This window comes from Halichoerus grypus, chromosome 2 (genome assembly GCF_964656455.1).
Source record: "Halichoerus grypus chromosome 2, mHalGry1.hap1.1, whole genome shotgun sequence".
Lineage (NCBI taxonomy): Eukaryota > Metazoa > Chordata > Mammalia > Carnivora > Phocidae > Halichoerus > Halichoerus grypus.
Window position 1 is genome coordinate 99174616 of NC_135713.1, and position 23036 is coordinate 99197651.

The window sequence follows — 23036 nt, forward strand, 5'->3', positions numbered from 1 at the left end:
AGAAATTCCTTCTTTTTTCAGATACTCTGTTATTTATAATCACTTTCCCTAAATCAGCTTTTAGTTCTTGGGTGTCAGTCAAAGCCACAGGGAATTGTTAGTTATATAAGCTTATTCTGTAACTGAGCAAGAAACCAAGAGGCAGATATGGTATTAGATGTAATTCCTGAACATGATGGCTTTGTAGAGCCCCAGAAAGTCAGTCTTGGGAGGGATCACCCAGTCTGACCATCTTGTCAAATCCTCTCATTTTGCAGGGAAGTAAAGAAACCTCAGATGGATAAAGTGACTGAGGTCAGGGAGCCAGCCGTCTGTGGCAGACCTAGGATTAAAACCTGTGTTTTTTTTTTTTTTTTTAAATCTTTTTTTTTTTTTTTAAAGATTTTATCCACCTATTCATGAGAGACAGAGAGAGAGAGAGAGAGGCAGAGGGAGAAGCAGGCTCCCAAGGAGCAGGAAGCCTGATGCGGGACTCGATCCCAGGACCCTGAGATCATGACCTGAGCCGAAGGCAGACGCTTAACCATCTGAGCCACCCAGGCGCCCCTAAAACCTGTGTTTTGCTTTATATAAGAAACCCTCCCAATATCCTCCTTCATCTGCATTGGTCTATGGATTCTTTTTAAGCAATAATGGCAATTATCTGTTTCCTTCACCTCCCAGTTTCTGTCCTTAGACCCCAACACACTCCAGGGGTGGGTTAGAAAAGGTAACGATGTAGCAGTTACCAAAATAGTACAAGGCCCTCTCTGCAGTTTGCCAAAAGCCAGGGAGCCACTGAAAAGAACACAATCAGCCCTCGTGAGTGAATGTGTTCCCCCACTGTGGGTGGCAAGTCCCAACTCCTGATGAGCCCAACTCAGCACACAAGACAAAGGACAGCACAGCACACACATGAACTTTTGCCACTTTTGTATTTTATTGTGGAACTGAGTTTTTTTTTTCTTTTACATCAAATATCCTCAATGGAAGAGGGGATATTGCACACAAATATCATAAAAGCACTACATATTACTTTCACTGAAAACTAATTTTCTACATTAGATATGACTGGATAGGATAGAAGTGATGCAGGATTATAAGACATAATACCATACACAGCTGCAGACTGACACAAACACCATTCAGAACAAGAGAGAGGAGTGGAGGTGCTTCTCAGCTGGGCTCAAGACCACTTCTTTCCAGGACCGGAAAGAGAAGGCTGCATGCAGCGCAGGTAAGCACGACTCAGGACGGCTGCACGGTGTTCTCGAAAGGGCAGCCCGGTCTTGATGCCTCATCTTGATGGCTCCTGTTTGGGGAGCTCCAAACGAGTGCAGAGAAGCTATTTATTTTTTTCCCTTCCTTTTCAGTTTTTGATGCTGCCTTTTAATAAAGTCAGATTTTTTTTAATAGTCAATAGTTTTAATACCAGGTGAATAACCTAATTGCTTTCAAAGAAATGCTCATCCCTAGGCTGTTTTTGGTGTGTTGTTCAGTTGGTTAGAAGATAAAAGCTTACAGTTCCTTTCAAATGGAAACAAATCTTTTCTTCTAAATCTGAAGCACAAAAAAAAAATGTTATTAATCTAACTCACAATATCATTACCGAGCAAGAACCTCCTGTGACAGGTGACTAAAGAGAGGCAAGAAAAGCAATTTCAGAATTGTAGAGCAGCTCCTGAGAGCTGAAATTTGGTAATAGAGAGAAAATGGAAGGTGGTAGAATTTTCATTAGCAAATGATTGAATCTTATTAAATGAGTATTGAAAAGCTCCTAAACTGCATAAGCTATTGGAGACACTTAAAACATTCATATACACTGGGGAAACCATTCACTAGGATATGTAAGGTTTAAAAAAAAAAAATTTTTTTTTTTTTTTTGAACTCCATGGAAAATGGTGTTGGGGGGGGAAGGGGTCATTGTATCCAGTCCCACCACAAGACTGAGAAAGCATGCATGGGGGTTGGGTTTTGAGAAAGGGGATAGAATTCGTTAAAATTGAAAGTGGAGGATCATCTCTTAACATTTAGTCTCTGTAGAATTTTGCTTAAGAATACTACCAAAAGTTCGTGATCATGAGTGCCCTCTTGATGGAGTCTCGTCATTTAAACAGTGTAAATTCCTTTCACTCAAATATTCAATCTGTACAATTGGATTAAGTAATCAGTACGAATAAAGCTCCTAGAAGTCTGTGTCAATCTCTAGCCCTCACCATGAATGTACATGGTACATTGTGATGGCTGTTACTAAACTAATTGTGTACTTATGGAACTAGCAAAATTAGGTTAGTCACACAGGTAGGAGAGGTGTCTGGAAGGACAGGAGCGACCTGCAATGCAAATATTGACTTTCCTGGTATACTCAAGCTCTGCGGTCATCACTGAGAACAATGGATGGAAAAAGGTACCGTTACATTTCGTAGGAAAAAGAGCCAGCTGACCAGTGACAGCTTTTGTGTATTTTTCCCATTAAATCCCATAGCAAAAAAAAAAAGGAAAAAAAGGAGTAGGATAGAATGGTTATAATTGAAGATTGGCTATAATTCTCCAAAATGTTTGTATTTTTTTACAAAGCAAAATAATGCACACGTTAAATTTAATTTGGGGAAACTGGAAAATAATTCCATCTTCTATCAAAGAAAAATCAAGCAGAGGTCTGGATTTGGCAAGAAGGCTGGAAATCAGTTTCTCTTCCCATGTATTACGTGGACCTAACCAACTCAACTAACCAGTAAATAATTATCATGAGTTATCTTGGGTGGTCTCATAAAATAAGTTTGAAGTAGGTAAGTTTATACTCAATAAAATCCATTTTTGTCACAATGAGTTTTCCATTTTGTGTGATTTTTTTGTACCCTTTATCAATGTGTCATTCTTAAGGACTCTAAAGAAATGGGGTAATAAATAAAAGCATTTTTAGAGAAGCCTAAAAAAAATAGAATATTAATTTTTTAAAAAATTAAAACATTTGAAAAATGTAATTCACAGCATTAAGTAGACTGCATAGGTCCTCCGTGAAGGGACCCTGAAGAAGCATTGTTTAAACCCTCATAGTAGTTAGTTAGCAGTGCAAAACATACACTTACCAGACAAAAATCAACTAAAATGTTAATTTTGAAATAAATAACTAACATAGAAAATAAAATGAGGTCATTGTTCACTACTCCATAGATCTTAAAGAGTCTGCAGGAAACACAACGTGACAGAGCACAGCACAGTTGTCACTGAGAAGTTTGCCACATCTGAACACTGGGTGCATTGATCTGCAACTTGAAACTTGACGTCAGTTTTAATCATGATCTGGCTTCCAGGTTCATAGTTCAATGACGACAATGATGGAAATGATCTCTGAACTCTACATGATGAATCGTCGGAGACGGGAATTCATTTGCTCTCAATGAATTATTTCTTTTACCTTTTTTTCCAGAAAAGAAAATCCCAAAGCAAATTTTTGCTAGGGTTCTTTGAACTTGTCTTGGCTCTTTTACCTCATGGTTAAAGGTCTTGAAAGAAGGATGTAGAATACCACAGGGTGATACACTTGCAAAGGCCTGGGAAAGTAGCCTACCGTGCCATTCTGCCCCACTCTCAAATAACACATACTCAGGTTTGTATGTTAGGGGAATCAAGGGGTGGGAGGTATCACTATTCCTGGTACTTACGGGTTTTAATAAATATTATTACTGCAACATCAGACTTCAATCTCACCAGAACTTCAAGAAACATTATTTTGTCTTATGAAAGACTTAAAAAAAAAGACTGTCACTTGAAATTTTCTTTGCATTTTCCTGTAAATGAAAACATTTGTTAAAAAGTTCATCTATGAAAAGTTCTCACATATCTAAAAACAAAAACAAAAACAAAAAAACTCTTCTGTACACTTGTTCCCATAATTATGCTGAAAGTAATGGAAAATTTTTTAAAAAAAAGGAAAAAAGCCAATGTAAGACAAAGGAAGGTAAATACTGTACACTTGTCGAGAACCTCTTCCACCATAAGATTCACTGTGCTCCCAGTTCTGATCATAGAAGCCATTTCGATCTTGGAACTTGCAGTAGTAGAGAAGCTATGATAGGCTCAACTTGTTCGGCTGAGCGGCCACAGGTGCACTGAGGTGGTATTCAACACACATGACTCAGCATCAAACCGCTGCACCCATCAGAGCAGCTTCTAGGTCCCCCTCCCACATGCGCACACACTTGCTCCTTTAACTGGAGTATCTATAATCCTACACGGATGTTTTATAAACTTGCGGTCTCACATTAAAAAATAAGTGCATCAAGTATCTTTGTACATTCAAGTCACTTTCTAAGGCAAATTGTCTACCGTGTGTACTCCCAACCGCTTTGGTATTTGCTTGTTAATTGGGGTGGACTTGGGTGTTTCCGCATGCAGGTGAAGTGACTCCCGAGTGGACTAACTGGGTGGACAAATGCTGGGAGCATGCCTTAGATCAATCTACTCGTGTGTCTGAAGAGTCTGAGAGTTCGGAATGGGGTTCAAACCACTCGCTCATCCAGTCTGCGCTCACTACATCATGTCAGTGTGCAGCCTTCAAACTGAAGGAGCTTAATTAAGGCGTGAAAATCTCACATGCCCTCGTAACAAGTTTTGTTCTTTTTGTTTCCTTCCAGCTAACTTGTTTTAGAAAATGAAGACCCTTTTTGATGACTCAGACTGACACAAATTGAAAACTTGGCCTATGTAGACTACAGAATACAGACTGCCTGAGAAAATGCAGCCCTAAGTGCTGGTTATTCTCTCCTCCTTACCCCACCTTGCTCTGTCTCTTTCTCTCTGGGTATCTCACCAGCACTCTCTACCATTACCTCTCCTTCTCTTGCATTCTTTTCCTTTCTCATTCTCTCTCTCCTGTGTTCTCTCTCATTGTGCGCGCGCACTCTCTCTCTCTTTCTTTCTCTCTCTCTCTCTCTCTAAGACAAATGCCTCTACCTAGCAGAAGTCAGTTGGGTTTGCTAGTGCATGGTTTCCAAATGTTCAGCAGAGATGAACTGGGGTAGGTAATTTTGCAGTAACTTGAACCCTACTGTGGGAATACTGTTACTTCCCTTAGCAATCAGCAAAAACTAAGAAATATTAGTGACTTGCATCACTGTGACACAGTATAGCATTTGGCAGGTAACAGTTCAGTGACTTATTTAGACGAATTGACTTTTTAGAAAAGGTGGTTTCAAACTGAAGAATTTCTGGAAACAAAGTTCAAATCCTGTGGTGTGGCTGGCCTTGGTTTTTACAGTTCAATCTTGCATGCAGGGAAGGATTCATCTTGCATAACCACTGTGCTGCTGCTTGCTAAAACCATGATGTTGAGGTCTTGTTGTTTCTCATGGGTCTCTTGGTACCATTCCCTCATCACTTCTGAGTCATGAGTAGGGATCAGGGTTACCTGCAGGGAGACAGAAAATAGTTGGTTAAGGGCAGAGCTAGAAATCTGATTTAAAAAATAGAGCAATAATAAGGTATGAATCAGACTATTAAAAGAAGAAGGGGAAAGAGGAAAATTTTCTGTTTTTTCTCAAGAGATACAAAGGACTTTCCAACTTAATACATTTTCCAGAAATCAAAATAGAGCTGTAAAAAATTAAGTTTTTCTGAGAGAGTTAAAGACTGGAACCAAAAGCAGCTCATGACCAGTCAATTAGTTCATCTATATTCATCATCGAGTTTTCAAATACTCAGTGTTAAGAAGGGCTTCAGTTAAGGTGGGATTGCTTGTATTTCCTTTCACAGACCTGGGCAATTTTGCATGAAAGATACTGCATATTTAATCCAAGGAACTTTAGTTATCATTGCCGCTCAATTGTGTGTAACTAATATTGTATCCTGAGAACAAAGATTTGTTATCTTTATGTCTGTGGCTGGGATGGTAGAGTGGGTGGGTGGCTGGCTGGCTGGGTGGGTACTAGTTTGAATGGTAAAAATTCCATCTAATACTCATTAGGAGGCCACTGGGTGTTTCTCATGAGATTTAAGATGATTACCTAGCAAATAATTGTATTTATTGTTATGCAAACACAGTTTACTAGGTGACTATGCAAAACCACAGGTAAACCTGAGATAAGCAAAGATCACCCCAAAATAAGAGAGGTGGTTCATAGCCAGTTACAATGTGATGTTTGTGAGCTGGGAGGGTCCTGTTGGGGACCATTTTCAGTAATGCTCCTCCCGTGGGATTTCACCTGGCCCGGTGATTTTCTAAATGGCCATATTCCTAGCTTTGGTCTATTTGTGAAACACTAAGGAGTAAAGACAATTTGAGTAGCTCTCATATGGAAATAGCATTTTGATTCTTGGTATATTAGAGGGAAGGTCAAGTAATCTTGGGCCCATTTTGTAGACAAGTGAATTATGCCTAGGATGGTAAAATGGCTTCCCTCCCAGACCGTGGTAGTGGTGGTACCAAGAATAACATTCTAGACTATCTTCCGTGTGTGAAATCCACTTTGTCCTCAGGATATTTCATGTGGGAGAGACCCATGGGGCACCTCATGCGGATCCGCAGTCACAGTGGTGCCTCTTTAAACGATTCCTTCCCTCCGCCTCTGGACACAGCTCCATGTGCAGTGCAGACACTGTCCTGGGGCTCTTACCTGCATGTTGCTGCCCCACTGGGCTTTCCCTTCCAACAAGGCATCCAGGACAGCCCGGCTGGGCTCCTCAGCAGCAGGGTCATTCCCACTCACCACGTAGTAGGATGACCTCACTCTCTTGAAAAATTCGACATCAACATTCTTACTATTGCTGTGATTGGGAATATAGCACAGGTCCAAATACACAGGGGGGCCTGGAGGCACAGCTGAGGGCTTGGAAGGCTTGGTGTTTCCTGGTCCTTTGGTAAACAAACAAAGAGAAAAGCCAGGGTCACAGAAATGCGAAGAGACCCACTGGTCCGGTACTCCTTTCCTACTCATCCCCAAGAAGGTCCTGCAGGATATGCAAAGGGGGCATTTGGGCATTTCTCTCTCTCTTGTAAAGGGTAACGAGAAAGCATAACATGGTTGTTCACCATCTCAACAGGAGAAGCAAAGAATGGGATGATTTTTCTTTGTGGACAACCCCTTAGAAAGAAAGAAGAGTTCCAAGGCCTTCCCAAAGGATGGAACTAGAGAGTAATACTCCTCCTAAAAGAGCTGCTAATGTGCATCCTAATTTGAAAAGTGATCTAAGAAACCAATTTTGAAAGTCAAAAGGAAGCCTCTGCATTTGGCAAACCACAGTTATAAGCAATGTTAGTAATTCATGTTAGGATCTCATGTGACAGCAACTCTGCTCACAGCTGAATATTATACTCCAACATCTGACTTAGTAAATGGTTCAGATTTTAACCTCCTATGATCTCCAAGGCCCCCAGAACTCAGCCTTGTTCATAAACTGATGAAACACTATATTCAGTCCTAGCACAGTACTCTGAAAAGTGAGACATCTCTCCCTCGGCAAGGCTGGCTACCAAACTTTGACAAGAAGGTTCAGAAACACTAGGCTTCTCTAGCCAATCAAGACATACCAGACTGGGGAAAGGGGCATCTGGCTGCCAACACTGGGAGTCTAAATTAGAAAGCCCAGGCAAAGTCAAGATTCAGATTAACCCAAAACTTTCCTGGCACCTTGTCTGATGAGATGGCTTTCTGACTTGTTCTGGCTAGAAGGTTTAAACTTTCTGGAACATTAACAGAACTGGCATTCTAAGGCAGTGGTCCTTCAGCCTAGCTGTATAATTAGCATCACCTAAAAAGCCTAATACTGATGCCCAGACCCCACACCCCAGAGTCTGGCTTCACTGGGCTGGGACAGGGCTTGGGCACCACCGTCTTTTAAAAGCATCCCAAATAATGCTAATGTGCAGTTGGTTTGAGACCACTGCTATAAAGTCATTTAAAATACCAGCTGGATCCTATATACTTAATCCTCTTTCCTTTCTCCATAGGATAGTTAAAGACTGTCAACCCAGAGTCAAACCACCAGTGAATTCCTTCGATTGTCCAGTTTTAGTTTTAGAAGGAGTGGGGGAGTGAAGAGAATCAGCCAAACTGATATTTGGGTAAACTGACTCATTTTTAATGAATAACCAGCCATTTTAATGAATCTGAGCTAAAAACCCTCAAAATGTCCATATTTAGGCCTACCAAAGAATTCTGACTGATAGCGGAAGTTTATTAACTACAGTTCTAATGATTAAAAATGTCCACAATTTTCCCTTGTGCGCTAAATCACTACCATCAACACTAAACGAACTGAGAGAACTGACAGCAGTCGATCCAGATTTGTTAAAAAAAAAAAAAAAATCAATTAATAATGCAGTTGTGTTGTTTTAGAAACCTACTGGAAAAGCACCTTCAAAGTAAATTCAAATGAACTCATCTTTATTTATTACTTGGCCTTAAAAATATCTCTTTAAATGACACACAAAAAATGTTTTAAAAACCCCATTGTGTGGGCTAGAGTGGCTATATCTGGCAAGTTTGGTAGCGAGTTTCAGTTGGTTTTTATCTGTTTGAAAGGATGTCATGTTTTCGCCTAAGTGCAGGCCGGTTGCCAACTCTTTCAGACCAAGAGGTTAATTATCTGGTGGTTTTCCATTAGTTCTAAGCATGAACAAATTCAGTTTGTTTTCTGCATGCATGTACAAAGAGAAAATGCGATGAGAACTCAGGCTTGAAATTGATCCTCCATGCTGCTTAAAGTACAGCTTGGCAGCTATAAATGATACTTCCTAAAATGCACAGAATTTGAGAGGCCCAAGGTTCATCTACCAGATTTTTCCCTAATAAACGAGGAAATGTTATTCAAATTACTTTTTGCTTTACACGTTTGGGTCAATTTATATTACTTTGTGAACAGAGGTCTGAAATCCCTGAATAACTACTTAAAGCAAATAAAATGTATTAATGCAAATCCCTATGATTGGTTTGAAGCAAAGAAATGAAGCTGGGCCATCAGAGACCTGTTCCATCAAAAACCCAGGTTATTGCTGGGTTTTTGGGAATTGAATAAGGGAATTGGGACCAAAAGAGAAATGATCAGAAGTCAGAGATATCTCCTTCTACCAACTGAATTTCAACTTGGAATAGAATCCCGACTCTCTGTTAGTGAGACCGTGGCATAAGAGGGGGTTAAGAAGAGCCTTCGATGTTTTTCTCTCAATTTGTACTGGGTACTGGTCAACTGAAATTATGATATTCGTTGGCCAGTAAGAAAACAGAGCACTGCCTTTAATGTGCATGTCACTCTAGACTGGCGATTCTTTTTAATTTAAAATTTTTCTAATTTTTAATTTTAAATATTGTAACTTTAAAAAATGTTATAATTTTACTTAAAAATTTTTTTTCATAAAAGAATTGAATCTAAATCTTGGGCCTACACTGGTTACGCTAGGCTCAGCTTGGCACTCCTGTGCTCCCGAAACCTTCGGGAGCTCCTGGCCTGTGTCACCTGAGCTCGATTCTGAGGCCGGTGTGACTGAGGCCAATGCCAACACAGTCTTCCAGGGGAGCTTGAAACACACATCCCTGGTTCTGAAGATTTAGAACAAGGCTGTGGTTGCTGTGTGGCCGAAGGGAGCAAACCCAGATCACAGCTGGTGAATCAGAGCTGCTCTGGGCAATGTGCTGCACCACCCTCAAGCCTGCGGCCACGCGGGACTAATACCCACACCTTTCGGCAGAAGAGACTAGTAAAAGGGAAGGGATTGTTGTACTCTCATCTTCCCAGTACCAAGTCACAGGGACATTCAAAGGCTCCGGTCACAGTGGAATAGTCGTGGCCTGTATCAGGCTGCCGGCACCTTCCACCTACCTGCAGCTGCAGTCTTTACCGATTTGGATGTGGAAGTGTTGGCAGCATTCTTGGTGTCCTTGTCTTTCTCTTCCCCACGTGCAGCTTTGACCTCAGGAGTGGTAGTGGTTTTTGTTGCTTTTTCCACAGATTCCTTCTTCTTAGGAGAAGCCACTCTGGACACCTTATCTGAGGATTCTTTCAAGCCCGCTGGTTTTGGTGAAGCTGCAGAGGGCTTTGACTTCCCATCACCCTTTTTGACAGGTGACGACGATTTGGTCTTTGTACCTGGCTTTTTGGTTTTGGTCTTCTCTTTCAGGTCTTTCTTCAGAGCTTTGCCCAGGTTCTGCTCAATGGCCAAGGCCTCCGGGTCCATCATGGACACGTCAGGGTGGCGTGGAGAAGGGCTGCGGTCCTGCATGGGAGCTGGAGGTGGGTCCATGTGTTTGTATGTGACGGTTTTGTCTGTGGGGATGGTTTCTGATTCATCTTCAGAGTCGATATTTGCATCAGCTGTGATGGAAGGGCACTCTTCGGTCTCCGGGGGGACATCAGAATCTGTCTGGGATGGAGCTGACTCGCTGACTGAGGTGGGAGGGGTTTCGTCACATTGTCGCCCCTGTGGCTTTCCTCCTGGAGGCGGTGGGGCTCCCCCCGCTTGGGTGAGGGGCTTCTCAGATTCTTCAATTGGCTCTTCGCTGGCAAACCACTCGAGAGGATTGGGATTAATGAAGGAGGGCGAAAGTTCCGTCTTGGGATGCTTGTATTCACAGGAGGACACAAGGCATAAGTCCACATCCTGGCGAGCCTCTGAGGGGGACTTCTTTTCTGCAGGGTAGCACTGGTCTGAAGTCTCATAGGAATACGTAGATGCTTGGGGGGTTCTGGTAATTTTCTCTGCCGTCTCATAACAGTACGTGGAAGCATCAGGGGCTCGGGTAGCTGTTGTAGGTGTCTCATAGGAGAAACTTTCAGACTCAGGGAAACTGGCAATTTTCTCAGTGGTCTTGTAAGAGTAGCTGGAATCCCCAAGTGTGTGGCCGCCATCTTCAGAGTCATCATAGCCATTGCTGATGTCATCCAGGAGTCTTCTAGACCGCTCAGTCTTTTCATAGCTGTAACCACTCCCTTCAGGGGACCGCATCGTCTTCTCACTTGTCTCATAGCTGTACTCGCCCTCTTCAGGGCTCCGGGTGGTCTTCTCAGCAATGTCATAGGCATAGCCACCATCTTCAGGGGTCTTGGTGGTTTTCTCAACGGTGTCATAAGAGTAGCTGCTGTCACACGGGGATTTTGTGGTTCTCTCTGTCTTCTCATAGTAATAGCCGCTCACGTCTGGGGGCTGGGTGGTTTTCTCATAAGACTCATAGTCGTAACCTTCTTCATCTGGGGACATGGTTGTTTTCTCGGGCTTTTGATAGGCATAGCTGAAGTCACCAGGTGTCTTCCCTCCACTGTCCTTCTCCACACCAGAGGAGGTCAAATCTCTGTTCAAGGCCAGCTGGTGTTGCATCGTATCAAATAACATCGAGGCACGGAAGCCATAGGGCTCTGCGGATGCTGCATCCATCGATGGAGGGGAGGAAGTGTGGCAAACTGCTATGTTCTCTTTGACGGCCGAGGTAGAATCTGAAAAGCTAGGTGAATATAAAGGAGAGGACTCTCTTGGGGTGAGTGGAGAAATATCAGATTTTGGTGAGAGCTTCTCTCCTTCTAGACTTTGCACTTTTTCTGAGGTGAGTGAGGCATATAAGGATATATCTCTGGGAGGAACAACGTCAGATAGGGTGTCTTCTTGGAGAGGAGACGCTATCTGAGAGGGAGTATGTGCTGAAGAGGTGGATGGGGAGGCCTCAACCTGAGACACTGAGATGAGCTCAGAAAGATCATTATCTTGGGTATAGGATGGCTCCTCCATTGGTGGTATCTTATGTGATAAACTAGAGTCCTGCATGTCAGAAGGACTGTAATCCACTTCAGTGGGCCCATTTTCAGTGATGTGAAGCATACCTGCACCCACCGTAGGGTGATCTGGAGACTGTCGACTAAAGTCCATAGCAAGGGAATGCTCAGGGGATTCTTGGCCAAATTCAATAGACATTGAGGACTGTTCTGATCTGTGATCTTGGACTGGTGTCCTGGATTTGGCTGTTTTAGGGGAGAAATCTGGTGGAGAAATTGACATTGGTCTTGGACATTCTTCTTTAGATGGAGACATTTCTGTTTCCTGGAAAGTAGTAGGCGTTTGCACGACAGACACTGAAAGGGAATCATCTACTTCTGTGGAATGTGGGGAGCCAACTTCGGCATGCAGAGAAGGAGACACGTCATCTGTTGTTGGCTCTGGAAATGAGCTTGTAGCCACGGAAGCTGTGGATACTGAGGCCACACCCTCCATATGAGAGTATGTGTCTTCTGCTACACCCTCATCAACAGGAGTAGCCGACTTGTCTGAGACAGTGCCTTCAGAAATGGACATCTTAGTGTCTTCCTTAAAAGATCCAAACTGACTGACATCTATTTGTGTAGGAGAAACATCTCCTCCTAACTTCCTTTCATCTAAAGCCAGTCCAGATTGAGAACTCATGGCTTCGACATCATCAGTTTTCTTTTCTTGACCAAAGTCTTCCTTTATTGGTATAAAGTCTGTGCTCTTCCCTTCCTCTTTGTCTTGGAAAAGACCAGCAGAAGTTATGTCAGAAACTGGACTTATTTCGTCTGGAGAGCCTTGTTTTCCATTCTTTCCTTCAAAGGGGCTTTCAGCACCTCTACCAGCAGCCTTGTCGTCAGCACTTAGAAAACCTTCATATGCAGACTCGGATCCAATTAGGGGAGGGCTCCGTAAAGGAGACAAAACTTTTTCAATAGGAGATTCCGAGTCAGGCACGGGTTCATCCATGGGGCTTATGGAAGCCCTTTCATTCTCATCTTTGGCATCACTGAATTCAAAACTCACTGGAACTGCTGGTGGTTTTTCAATTACTTCTGTGGGGAGGTGACCAGATTTCTCTTCAGTGGGAGACTGGTAGTAAGGTGTGTGGCCAGCGCTGCCAGTTACAGACTGAGATGGAGACACGACTTCCAGGGTCTTATCCTCAGGACTAGCGCAATGTTCTTCAACTACTTCTTGGGTCACCTCAGGAGACACTGGGGCTGCTTCTGCCTCTGCTGAGACTTGAATCTCATTGGGCGTCAGAGAAAAGTTCACACTGCGTTCACCCAGGGGGGTCTTTTCTATGGGTGATGGAGGAGATGGGCTCAGGGATGGGCTCTTGGGTGGACTAAGTTTTTCATCAGAAACTGCTGAGATGGTGTCTTTGATCGTCAATGTGGCACTGGCTTTCAGGTCTTTCTCTTCGGAGTAGTAAGCATCACGCAGAGCAAATTTGCTAAATTTGTCTTCCTCCATGGATGACGGTGGTGAGATGGTGGAGGCTGATGCATTGTAGTCCTTCCCATCTGTGGCATCTGTTTTTGATCCTTCAGATAATCCATTGAGTGACGTAACAGCAGGTTTGCAGTATTCCTGTGAATACAGTGTAGACTCATATTTGGTGATGTTTACAAATTCTTGAGATGGGGACTCTGTCTCTTCATTGTTGATCTCATCACTCATCACATCGCGAGGAGTAGACATCTCATCCATTGGGGTGGGCTCGCTGGATATCTCAATGGTAGACTGAGTGTAGCCAGAGGTGGCAGTGAATTCTTCAGGCTGGTCTTCTCGATTCTCCTCATCAGAAGCGGTGGCCTCACTCTCTGAGCCTCCAGGTAAAGTCTCATCATGAATTGAAGATGCAGGTTCTCGGGCAGGAGACTGGGCTCCTGGTTGCTTGATGGCTGTGGTAAGGAATCCATACTGATCCTCGACACCGCTAGCCTCCGCAGCCTTGTCAACCACGGCCATCACGTAATCTTCAGCTTCAGCTTTTTCGGGCTCATATTCTTCCTCTCTGGCATCCTCGGCTCTGTCCTCTTCATCAACCTCCTCCTCAGATAGTTCAGCTTCTCCTTTCTCCACTGCCTCATCCATGTCTTCTTCTGCTCTGTCATCTCCACTGGCCAGAGACCCCCTCTTCTCCTTGATATGCACATCTGCCTCAGCCTTGGCACTTTCCTCCTCCTCCACGAGGCTGTGCTTGGAGATGCTCACACACACATTTTCTTCAACGTCCTCTTCCGGCTCCTCAGCCTCCTCAGTTTCTGCCTTCTCCTCATAGTCTCCAGTCTCTGAGGATTCTTCAAAACCGGCTCCTTCGTCTTCAAATTTTTCAATGTCGTCCACCCCCTGCTTCTCGACTGGCTCCAGCTCCTCGGGCGTTTGTTCACATTCGCCCTCTCCTTCGGTGGTGGTGATTCCCTCATCGGGAGACTCAGCAGGACCTTTGATGACTTCTGTCTCTTTCTGGATGACATAGGCTTCGACTGGCTCAGTTTCCTTCAGTTTCTCCTCATCTTCGATCAGCTCCAGCTGAGGCTTCATGTCTTTTGCCACATCGACCTCTTCGGCCTTTAACTCTTCAAAGTCCTTGGTCAGATCCTCAGGGGATGACATAAGGGACCTCTCGGCCTCGAGTTCTTTGGCAGGGCCGGCGCTTGCTATTCCAGCTGCGGCCACCACAGCCGCAGCCGCGGCCACAGAGCCAATGGCTGCAGCCACAGCCTCCGGTGTCTTGCCCTCCTTCTTAATGACTTTAATCTTCCCCTTCTCCTTTGGCTTCCCAGCAGCAACAGAATCTTTTTTAACTGCCTCTTCCTTCTTGGGTACTTTTGGTTTTAATGCAGCTGGTTTTTTGGCTTCAGATAGAGGAGTAGATGATTTCTTTGTGTCTTTAGGAAGTTTCTTAATTTCTTTTTTGGGTTCCTTTTCTTCCTTTTTAATTTCCTTCTTCTCTTCCTTCTTCACCTCCTTCTTGGCTTCCTTCAGCGGGGTTTCTTTCTTAACCTCTTTCTTGGGTTCTTTTTTCTCTTCTTTCTTGATTTCTTTTTTCACTTCCTTTTTCACCTCTTCCTTTTTGGGTTTTTCTTCCTTCTTGACGGGTGTTTTGTCCTCCTTTTTAGCCACTTCTTTCTTTGGCTTCTCCTTCTCCTCTTTCTTTTCTTCAGATTTTGCCTTTGTTTCCTTTTTCACCGTCTTCTCCTTGGCGACTTTGGGTTTGACATCTGTGGCGGGCTTTTCAGCCACCTCAGCTTTCACGGGAGGCAGCTCTTCTTTGCTGGGGACCTCCTTTTCGGTCACTAGAGGTTTGGTCTCTGTTTTTACGGGCTTGTCTTTTTTCACTGTCACCTTTTCTTTGCTTTCAACTTTGGGCGCCTTTTCCACATGATTAGCTTTTGCAACATCGGGGGTCTCTTCCTTAGACTCCTTTCGGACAGATTTGCTAGGAAGTGGCTTTGCAGCTGGCTTCAGACTTTCTCGGCTATCGGCTCTCTGTTTCAGTTTTACTTGTTTCACTGCTGGAGTCGCCACCTGGCCAGTTAGGTCCTTCTGGGTGGCCAGCGGCTGTTTCAGAAAGTCTAAATGTTTGAGCTTTTCCAGTCCTTCCAGGATATTGTATTGGGTGCTATTGCCAGGAAACAGGACCCGGATGATTTTCTCTGCAGGGTTTGCTGGATGCCACACGATCAAAGAGGAGACTGAGGTTAAGTAGGAAATTGGGATATCTATTTCTTGACCGTTAGGCAGGATTAGTTCAGCCTTGTCTTTGTTGGTGCCAGTCCACTGCTGCATGAAATACTGCATTTCCTTGCTGCTCTTGACTGGGTTAAGGACGTACATCTCAAGTTTACCAACTCCCATTTTTTGGAAAAGAATGACAGGATCAATGGTATTGCCTACACTTCTGAAAAGAGGTTCTGGCTTCATGGACAATTTATTTAGGTACTGGAGAGTGAAGCAAGCTTCTTCTATGCTTCTCTTCATCTTGATGTTTGGCTCTGGATTTTTCAGATTTTCAGGGACATTGAGAAATACAACTCCTAAGTCAGGGGAGATGAGGTTTTTCATCCAGTCACTATTTGTGGTGGAGCCCTGGGACTGTTCTTCCTCGAGCTCTGCAATTTTCCGCTGTAGCATGCTGTTTATTCCAGGCAAATTGTCATCCCCAATGTGGGTGAGTAGGATGGAGTCCACTCGGTCCAAGTGTCGGATGAGCTTCCAGAAGCAGGATTTCCTTTCCGATCCTCCGTTGATGAGCATATTGAATCCATTCACGGCAAACAATGCAGAATCGCCCCTCCCTCCTGGAAAAATGTAACAACAAGGCTTGGAGAGCTTTAGGAATCCGCCCGATGTGGGAGGTTCTAGGATATCAAAGGGAGATGGGACTTCCACTGATTCTGAGAGATACTCGGTAAACTCGGAAAGTCCTTCCATTTCTGGCAATATAGAAGCTGAGTTGAGTTTAATATTGATGAAGTCTTGGAGATTGTGTCTGTCGAGATTGGAGTTCTTCCAGTCCCCTTCTTCAGGACAGAACAGGGTTAAGCTGGCTTTGTTGGCAGGATGGGTGGTACTCAGTAATTCCCCAATCTAGGAGTTAAAAAAATAATAATAAAGGAAGAAAGAAAAGGCTTAAGTGACTGTCATCACTGACCCATCATCTCCATCCATTACTATGCATTACAGGATCATTGGGTGCACAAAGGGCTGATTTCAGAGATGCTAGTTGGGTAAAGGCAGAAATATTTCCATTCTGGTAGGTGAACAGCCTCCGTCCTGACCCCTCCTACTACTCCGTTCTACCTCAACCACCCCTCCCCACCACCAGCACCTCCCCTGTGACCCCTCCAGTTTCTGTTCTTGCCCAGCAGGGGACCTCCAGACCTCTGCTCCGGCTCTAGGCCCAGTGACCATCTGAATGATGAGTGCCTGTGCCACAGTAGTTATGAAGCACTTTGGATATCACCCCTGGGTGCCTGCCGTGCATGAATGCCCTTTACACAATCACAGAGGAAGCCTATGTGAGTCATTTCACCACTTATATAAAATGTTTTCCTTTACTACACTGGGCATGGCAAAAAGGTCTGACTGACACACTAAAGGAGTTTAGATTTAGTGCACCAGTTGTTGACTACTTTTAGAATTTGGTTAATACCAAAGAAAAAAGTTTGATGTGTTTTTCTTCCCCTTGGAGACAGGAAGTTCTAGATTGCATATCATTACAAAAAATTACTGGTTCTGGCATCTTTAAAACATGAGTGGCTCATCCAGTGGATTCTCTGCAAATATAAATACTCTGATTAAAGTCATGATGATTAAAGCAAGTGGATAATTAATTATATGAGCAAGTGGCCAGATTTGTCCCCCATTGGCTCATGTTTAAATCCAAGGTGAGAAATTCTACTTTCTCATAACTCCTGCTTTTCTCAGGGCAACCTGGGTGTGAGTGGCTAAGACCAAATTTGGCTGCAAACTTTTTCAATGCATAGGATGGGACCATAGGATGGGAATGCAGAAGAGCAAATCGCGACCAAAACAGAGACCAGTGTTTAATGAAAGTGCTGTTTTCTTTCTCACTCCATATTATGGCCATATATGGTCTTTGCTTAGTAAACAGTGAGGGAGAATCGTGTCATCAACTCCAGTCTTCTATCAGTTGCAGCAAAGCTCATAAATCAGCCCAGAGTTTCAGGGGGAAAGAGCTCTGTGTCTTTGATGGTTAACGATGAAAGGGAAAGCAAAGACTTCACTTGGTCTAGGCATCCCTGAGCCAGCAGGTCTGAACTCTCACCTTCCAGTATTAGAATGGTTTCCTCTGTCTCACACCAACCTCCTGGACACTAACATTCCAAGGCAACTAGTGTATGTGGTGTAGATGCGTAATTTATAGATGGATTTTCCTACATTAGATTGTAGTAACATCTCCACTTTTGTTTTGTTAAGTGTACTTATCCTACATTTTATGTGAAGGGTCACAAAATAGCAAAATAAGAAGTCTTTGACTTTGCCGTTTTCCTCAGACTTAACAATTTCCTATGAAAGGGAGAAGAATCAACTATTTTAGAAGGTAAGAAAACTGAAAAAGCACATCTGGGGCAGCCTCTGCTCAAATTATCTGCTGACCAAAGCAAACAGGAGCACCAAATAGGGTCTGTCGTCCAATAATTAGCATAGGCCCTCATCACCATTACTGTAGCACAATTAGGGCTCTCTCCATCCTCATTTTCACACCAAGTACATACACACTATTCATGCTTTATAATACATTTTAGAGGAGAAATCTAGGAAAACTAAAATGCTGAGTCTTTAATAGTGAAATTTCAAAATTAAGTTTAGTTCATTTCAATTTTTAAAATTCCACCCTGAGGGCTGTGGCAACTAAGGGTATGAGCCAGCTGTGTGTAGAGGGGATTGAATCACCAAGTTCAAGGAGAAGGTTAAAAAAAAAAAAAGAAGAACTTGAGGAATACCTCCCTACTTTGCATCTTGTCACTTCCAGCTGGGAAGTTTCTATGGAATAAAGGAAATGTGACCCCAAAGGAAAGCAAGTTTGCACAGAATTTTAAGGAAGTCAAGGGTACTGAAAACCAGCAGAGAGCCCGGTGAATAGAAAACTATGGAGTACAAGGGAAAGCAGAGAAAAAAGTCAGCACCACACAGGTTTCTTTCAGAAAGGGAAAATCTGGTCTCTGCAAAAGCCGCAGCGTACTGGGCATGATGAGGCAGGAATGCAGAGAGCAGAGCTACAGAGAGGCCTTCACGAAGGAGAGAGGGAATAGGAGGCATGATCGCCACAGTCTTGGAGCTACACAGTGGGAAAAAAAGCCCCTGCATCCCAACCCCCCAGTTCCCCGGGCCAGCTTCCAGACCCGCGCACCAACACGCACGCTGGAGTGAGTGCCTCAGGCCAAAGACCAAGTCTGAAGAGCACCCACTCAATCTGTGCTTATGCAACGCAGAGATGAGAGCAATGAGGAGGAGCCAACAACGTTAGCAGTGGCAAGGAAACTTGTGAGTACATCTCAGACTTGGAAACAGAGTCTTCCTCTAAAAGAGTTTGGAAATTATCCTCATAGTAAATGGTACTTAGTATAGACCATTGTAGTAAAAGTTCCTGAATAGGAGGAAACACAGCCTCTGTATCTCTGTATCGTTATGTGTGTTTCCCTAATACATCATCAGCTCCAGAAATGTTCATTAAACTTGGCCAGTTCAATATGTACTGTCCTCCTGGAGTGGCTGCTTTGGAAGTGACCATGAGCCTGCGAATACTTCTCAAGCACACTGATTGCTACCCTTCCCTTGTTCTTACGAATACAGATGAGAGACACAACTGGAAGAAATATTGCTTGGGGCAAAGATAGTCTTTTTTGTTAAAAATGTTAAAATTCTAATTAAATGCAGGCATACTGGAAGAGGAAGGAAGATATGGGAAATAAATGACTTTACTGCAGATAATGAAATAAGATTTGACTTTCTAAACCACAGCCTGCTCTAACTAGATTTCCTTTTTTAATTAGGTTAGTTGCTTGACTGATGCGGAAATACAGTGGACAGTGTATCTCTGGGTTTTAGCAAGACGTTTAATAAGATCTCTGAACAGTGTGATAGCAGAATGAGGTGGATTCGTAGCCAGTCATATAAATCCTGTTGCTTAGTGTCATCCTGGACGGAAGTCTGTGATGGGATGCCTCAGGGCCCATTTATGTCCTGTGGAGCACTGACTTGGATAAAAATGGTAAAGACATGCTTATCAAATCTGTCGGTGGCATGAAAATGGGAGGCAGAGCAAAACGTGGGATGGCAGAATTAAAACATTCACGAAAGCTCTTGACATTGGGATGATGATGGCTAAATCAACTCTTAACAGGATGGCATACTAAAGGGATAAATGTAAGGTCCAATAAACCAGTGGGATAAAGCAAAGGATTGGGAGATGTGGCTTAACAACAGTATTCATGGAAAAGACTCAGGGATTTTAGTTGACAGGCAAATGGATTTATCATAAAGCTAAAGAAGCTTAAACTTCAAGGCTCCTCACTGGCATGGTCCCCTCCCAGAGCCCTGTACTTAACTGTGTACTGATAATTTTATTTTCTTTTTCTTAAAGTGAGCCCCCAACTTTTGTAAATTATAGCACTCCTCAAAGCCTGCATCCCCTCCCCACTGACATTTAATTATGGATGTTGATGGTCAAAAGTTACTTTTAGACTTTCTTAATAGAAGATTGTATTAAAAACTACAGAAGTCAGGTTAGAAGTCCTAACCTGGTTAGTGACTCCTGGAGTATGGTATCCCATATGAGTCATGACATTTTAAAGAAACTAGACCAAAACCAAACAGACAAACTGAAATTGCTGGCTCCTTGTCCTTGGACATAACCTCTAAATGCTAGACCTGAGCCCCTTGCTCTTCAATACACTTCTCTCTCTAGATTACTTCATCTGCTCCCACATGTTTCCAGCCCAGCTCTTGGTTCCTTGAGCCCTTGACTCATGTATCTAATTGTCTGATAACACCAAGGCACTAAAACATGACCAAGACAGCTTCTCACTTTCTGCCATACCCATGTCATCCCTTTCCTGCCAACAGGTTTAAAGGAAAGTGACCAGAGAACGTAAGGAACTTTTACTATCTTCTTTTACAAAGAACAGTGTGCAGAACTGAAAATAATTAATCTGAAGGAAAAACACAACTGGCAGTGTTGGTGAAGGGTGTCTGAGATATCATCAAGTGGGAAAGGGAGCACATTCCTTCCTTAAAGATACAATGAGACAAAGAAGGAAAAACTTTCTAACAGAGAGACTGAAAACTGTCCCAGGAGATGTGATTTCACCATCCTCAGATTTCAGGAAGGAATGGGTTAGCCAGATGACTCTTCTATCTGTTAAGTTCTGGTTATGTAGTTGACCTCCAATGACTAAGACTCCCACAACCTGAAGCTCAAAATGTGTTGGTAATTGTACTTCTCAGTCCACTTATTTTTATCTATTTTTATTTTTAAAAATGCATCATTTTGTCTTTCCTAAATGGTGTTTCTGGTTTCCCTGGAGTGTCTAGCATATATCAAGGACTGGATAAAAGGAACAAAACTAAACACCAATGACCTTTAAGGTCCCTTTGTTACTGAGTCATTCTGTATTCAAACCCTTTTTCCAAGACCACAGTAGGCAATCATGGCTCTAAAAGGCTGGTGACCATTGGTCTAGTCCAGTGATTTCCAATCATGCAGGCTGAACTCTTGTAACCTTGGAGGTAGGCAGATGACAAACTCTGGAGAAAGAGGGACAAAAGCCTTCATTCGTTTTGAAGTGGTAAAGATGGTACCCGCTGTGAGTGTACCCTGGGGCCCCTTCCTGCTGTGGGGAGCCAGGGCTATCTGCCTCAGGACCCAGCTGACATCACACCTTCTAAAAGTGGGGGCTTTAAACGCTAAGTGAAATGTTTCTTTTCCCTGTTTTTTATTTCCCCCAGTGGGTGGAGAGTGAAACACTGTTAGGTCACCTAGCCAGAGTTTTCGCAAAGCCTCCACGCAAGCCAAACAAAGCTGGGAGGTTTATTTACAGCTCTCGCCAGCGATGACAGGTACAGAGACCTCTCTGTGAAGCCCAGGGCTAAGGAAGCTTAAATGCAGAAAGACAGATGGCCCTTTGCCACTCGGGAGGCTGAGAGGCCACCAACTCAGGAAGTTCTCAGGGCTTCAAGTGGACACGGAGACTCCTCCTATGCACGCATCCCTCAACCCCTCCACGTAGAAACCTGTGATCCGCCGTGGGCAGGCCCCAACCCGCCAAGCTGATGGCCCTGAATAGTCTAACTACTAAACAAATAAACAAAATGAAAGAGGCATGTTGTTTTGGAAAGGGAATTTTCTCAGCCAGGATAGATTCTCAAGCAGAAATAACCAAATTAGACTCTTCAATCTGATTTTACCAAATACCACTACTGTCATATAATATTCAACACCTCACATGTATCATCAGTGAATAAGATATGTTCATTAGAAATAGTAATGACCCAGGTTCAATCCAGCTACTTTAACCATCTTTTTTCTGGGGGGCATGGATGTGTTCCATTTTCCTACCTGCTGCCCTTTCTTGAGCCTTCTCTTTGTTGGGCTGTTCAAGCAGCCCAAGTTCAAACATCAGGACCAGGCATTAACAGTAAGAGCAGTCAGAAATAATTAGACCAGGAAAAGTAAGTACAAATACTGAAAGAGGGGCGCCTAGGTGGCTCAGCTGTTTAGCGTCTGCCTTCGGCTCAGGTCATGATCCCAGGGTCCTGGGATCGAGTCCCGCATCGGGTTCCTTGCTCGGCAGGGAAGCCTGCTTCTCCCTCTCCCACTCCCCCTGCTTGTGTTCCCTCTCTTGCTGTCTCTCTCTCTCTGCCAAAAAATAAATAAAAATCTTTAAAAAAAAAAAAAACAAATACTGAAAGAGATCAGGGCAGTTCAATCCTACCAAAAGACCAAGACATCGTTGGAGTACTCTTTCAGAAAAGAGGACACCTGGGTTTTCTTCTGGGCTCTGTCATTTCAAGTCTCTCCATTATTTTTGCCATCTCTAAAATACTGACTGTTCCAATCCCCCTCTACCTCCATCTCCGGCACAACAAGAATGGTTCAAGTTCATTATAGATGGCTGCCCCGAATTCTTTTGGTGATGAGTCGTAGAACTACAGTATGTTGGATCGTGCAGTTGTGCTTATTTCAAAGGAGGTGTGACATTCCCTCCCCTTCTCCTAACCCCATCCCATGCTTTCAAAGTGGAGCCTCAGGCTACAACCATAACCAAGCAGCTGTAAAGCTTAGCTATTTCCAGACAGGAGCCCACCTCTTGATCGGTGAAAATCTCTATGAAGTTCTGGAAGGAGAAAGAGCCGGACTGGAGAATGAGCTCTCCGGTATTTTCAAAGCACTGCCCGGTCAGCACGAGCAGCTTGTGTCGGGCAGCGTCCGTGATCATCAAGCGCACCTGAAACAAAGCACAGGGGGCAGAACATGAGCCACGTGCAACACTGCCCGCCATCCCACTCGCAGGACAGGGCTAGCCCTTGTAGGGCTTGACACCCATCACCAACCAAACTCATTCATTTCCCCCGGGGAGGTGGACAGAGCCAACAACTGTGGTCATCTGGTCAACTGGCCCATGAATGCCATCTTCCATGTTCGAGACGGCCAAACCAGTAGTGGTGATTGACCTTCTCCCCCTAGTCCCCTTGTCTTTCGCACAGCAGTCTCCACAGCTGTGTCTGCTAGCAGCGCACGCTCTGTGAGACTTAGGGATGTCTCACAGGCTGAGTCACCAAGTACAGTCCAGCT

The 23036-nt window shown here is 43.8% G+C and overlaps 1 protein-coding gene across 1 annotated transcript in view; it reads right to left on the reverse strand.

The window, feature by feature from the left end:
* Positions 1–897: 897 nt before the first annotated feature.
* The window catches only part of MAP1B (microtubule associated protein 1B), a 93211-nt gene continuing 71072 nt past the window's right edge, over positions 898–23036 (reverse strand). The window contains exons 4-7 of the mRNA XM_078067209.1: positions 22549–22689; positions 9796–16306; positions 6594–6832; positions 898–5389 (exon numbers count right to left, since the gene is read on the reverse strand). Of these exons, the coding sequence (XP_077923335.1) occupies positions 5234–5389; positions 6594–6832; positions 9796–16306; positions 22549–22689 (7047 nt within the window). The 3' untranslated portion in view covers positions 898–5233. The remainder of the gene's footprint in view (positions 5390–6593; positions 6833–9795; positions 16307–22548; positions 22690–23036) is intronic.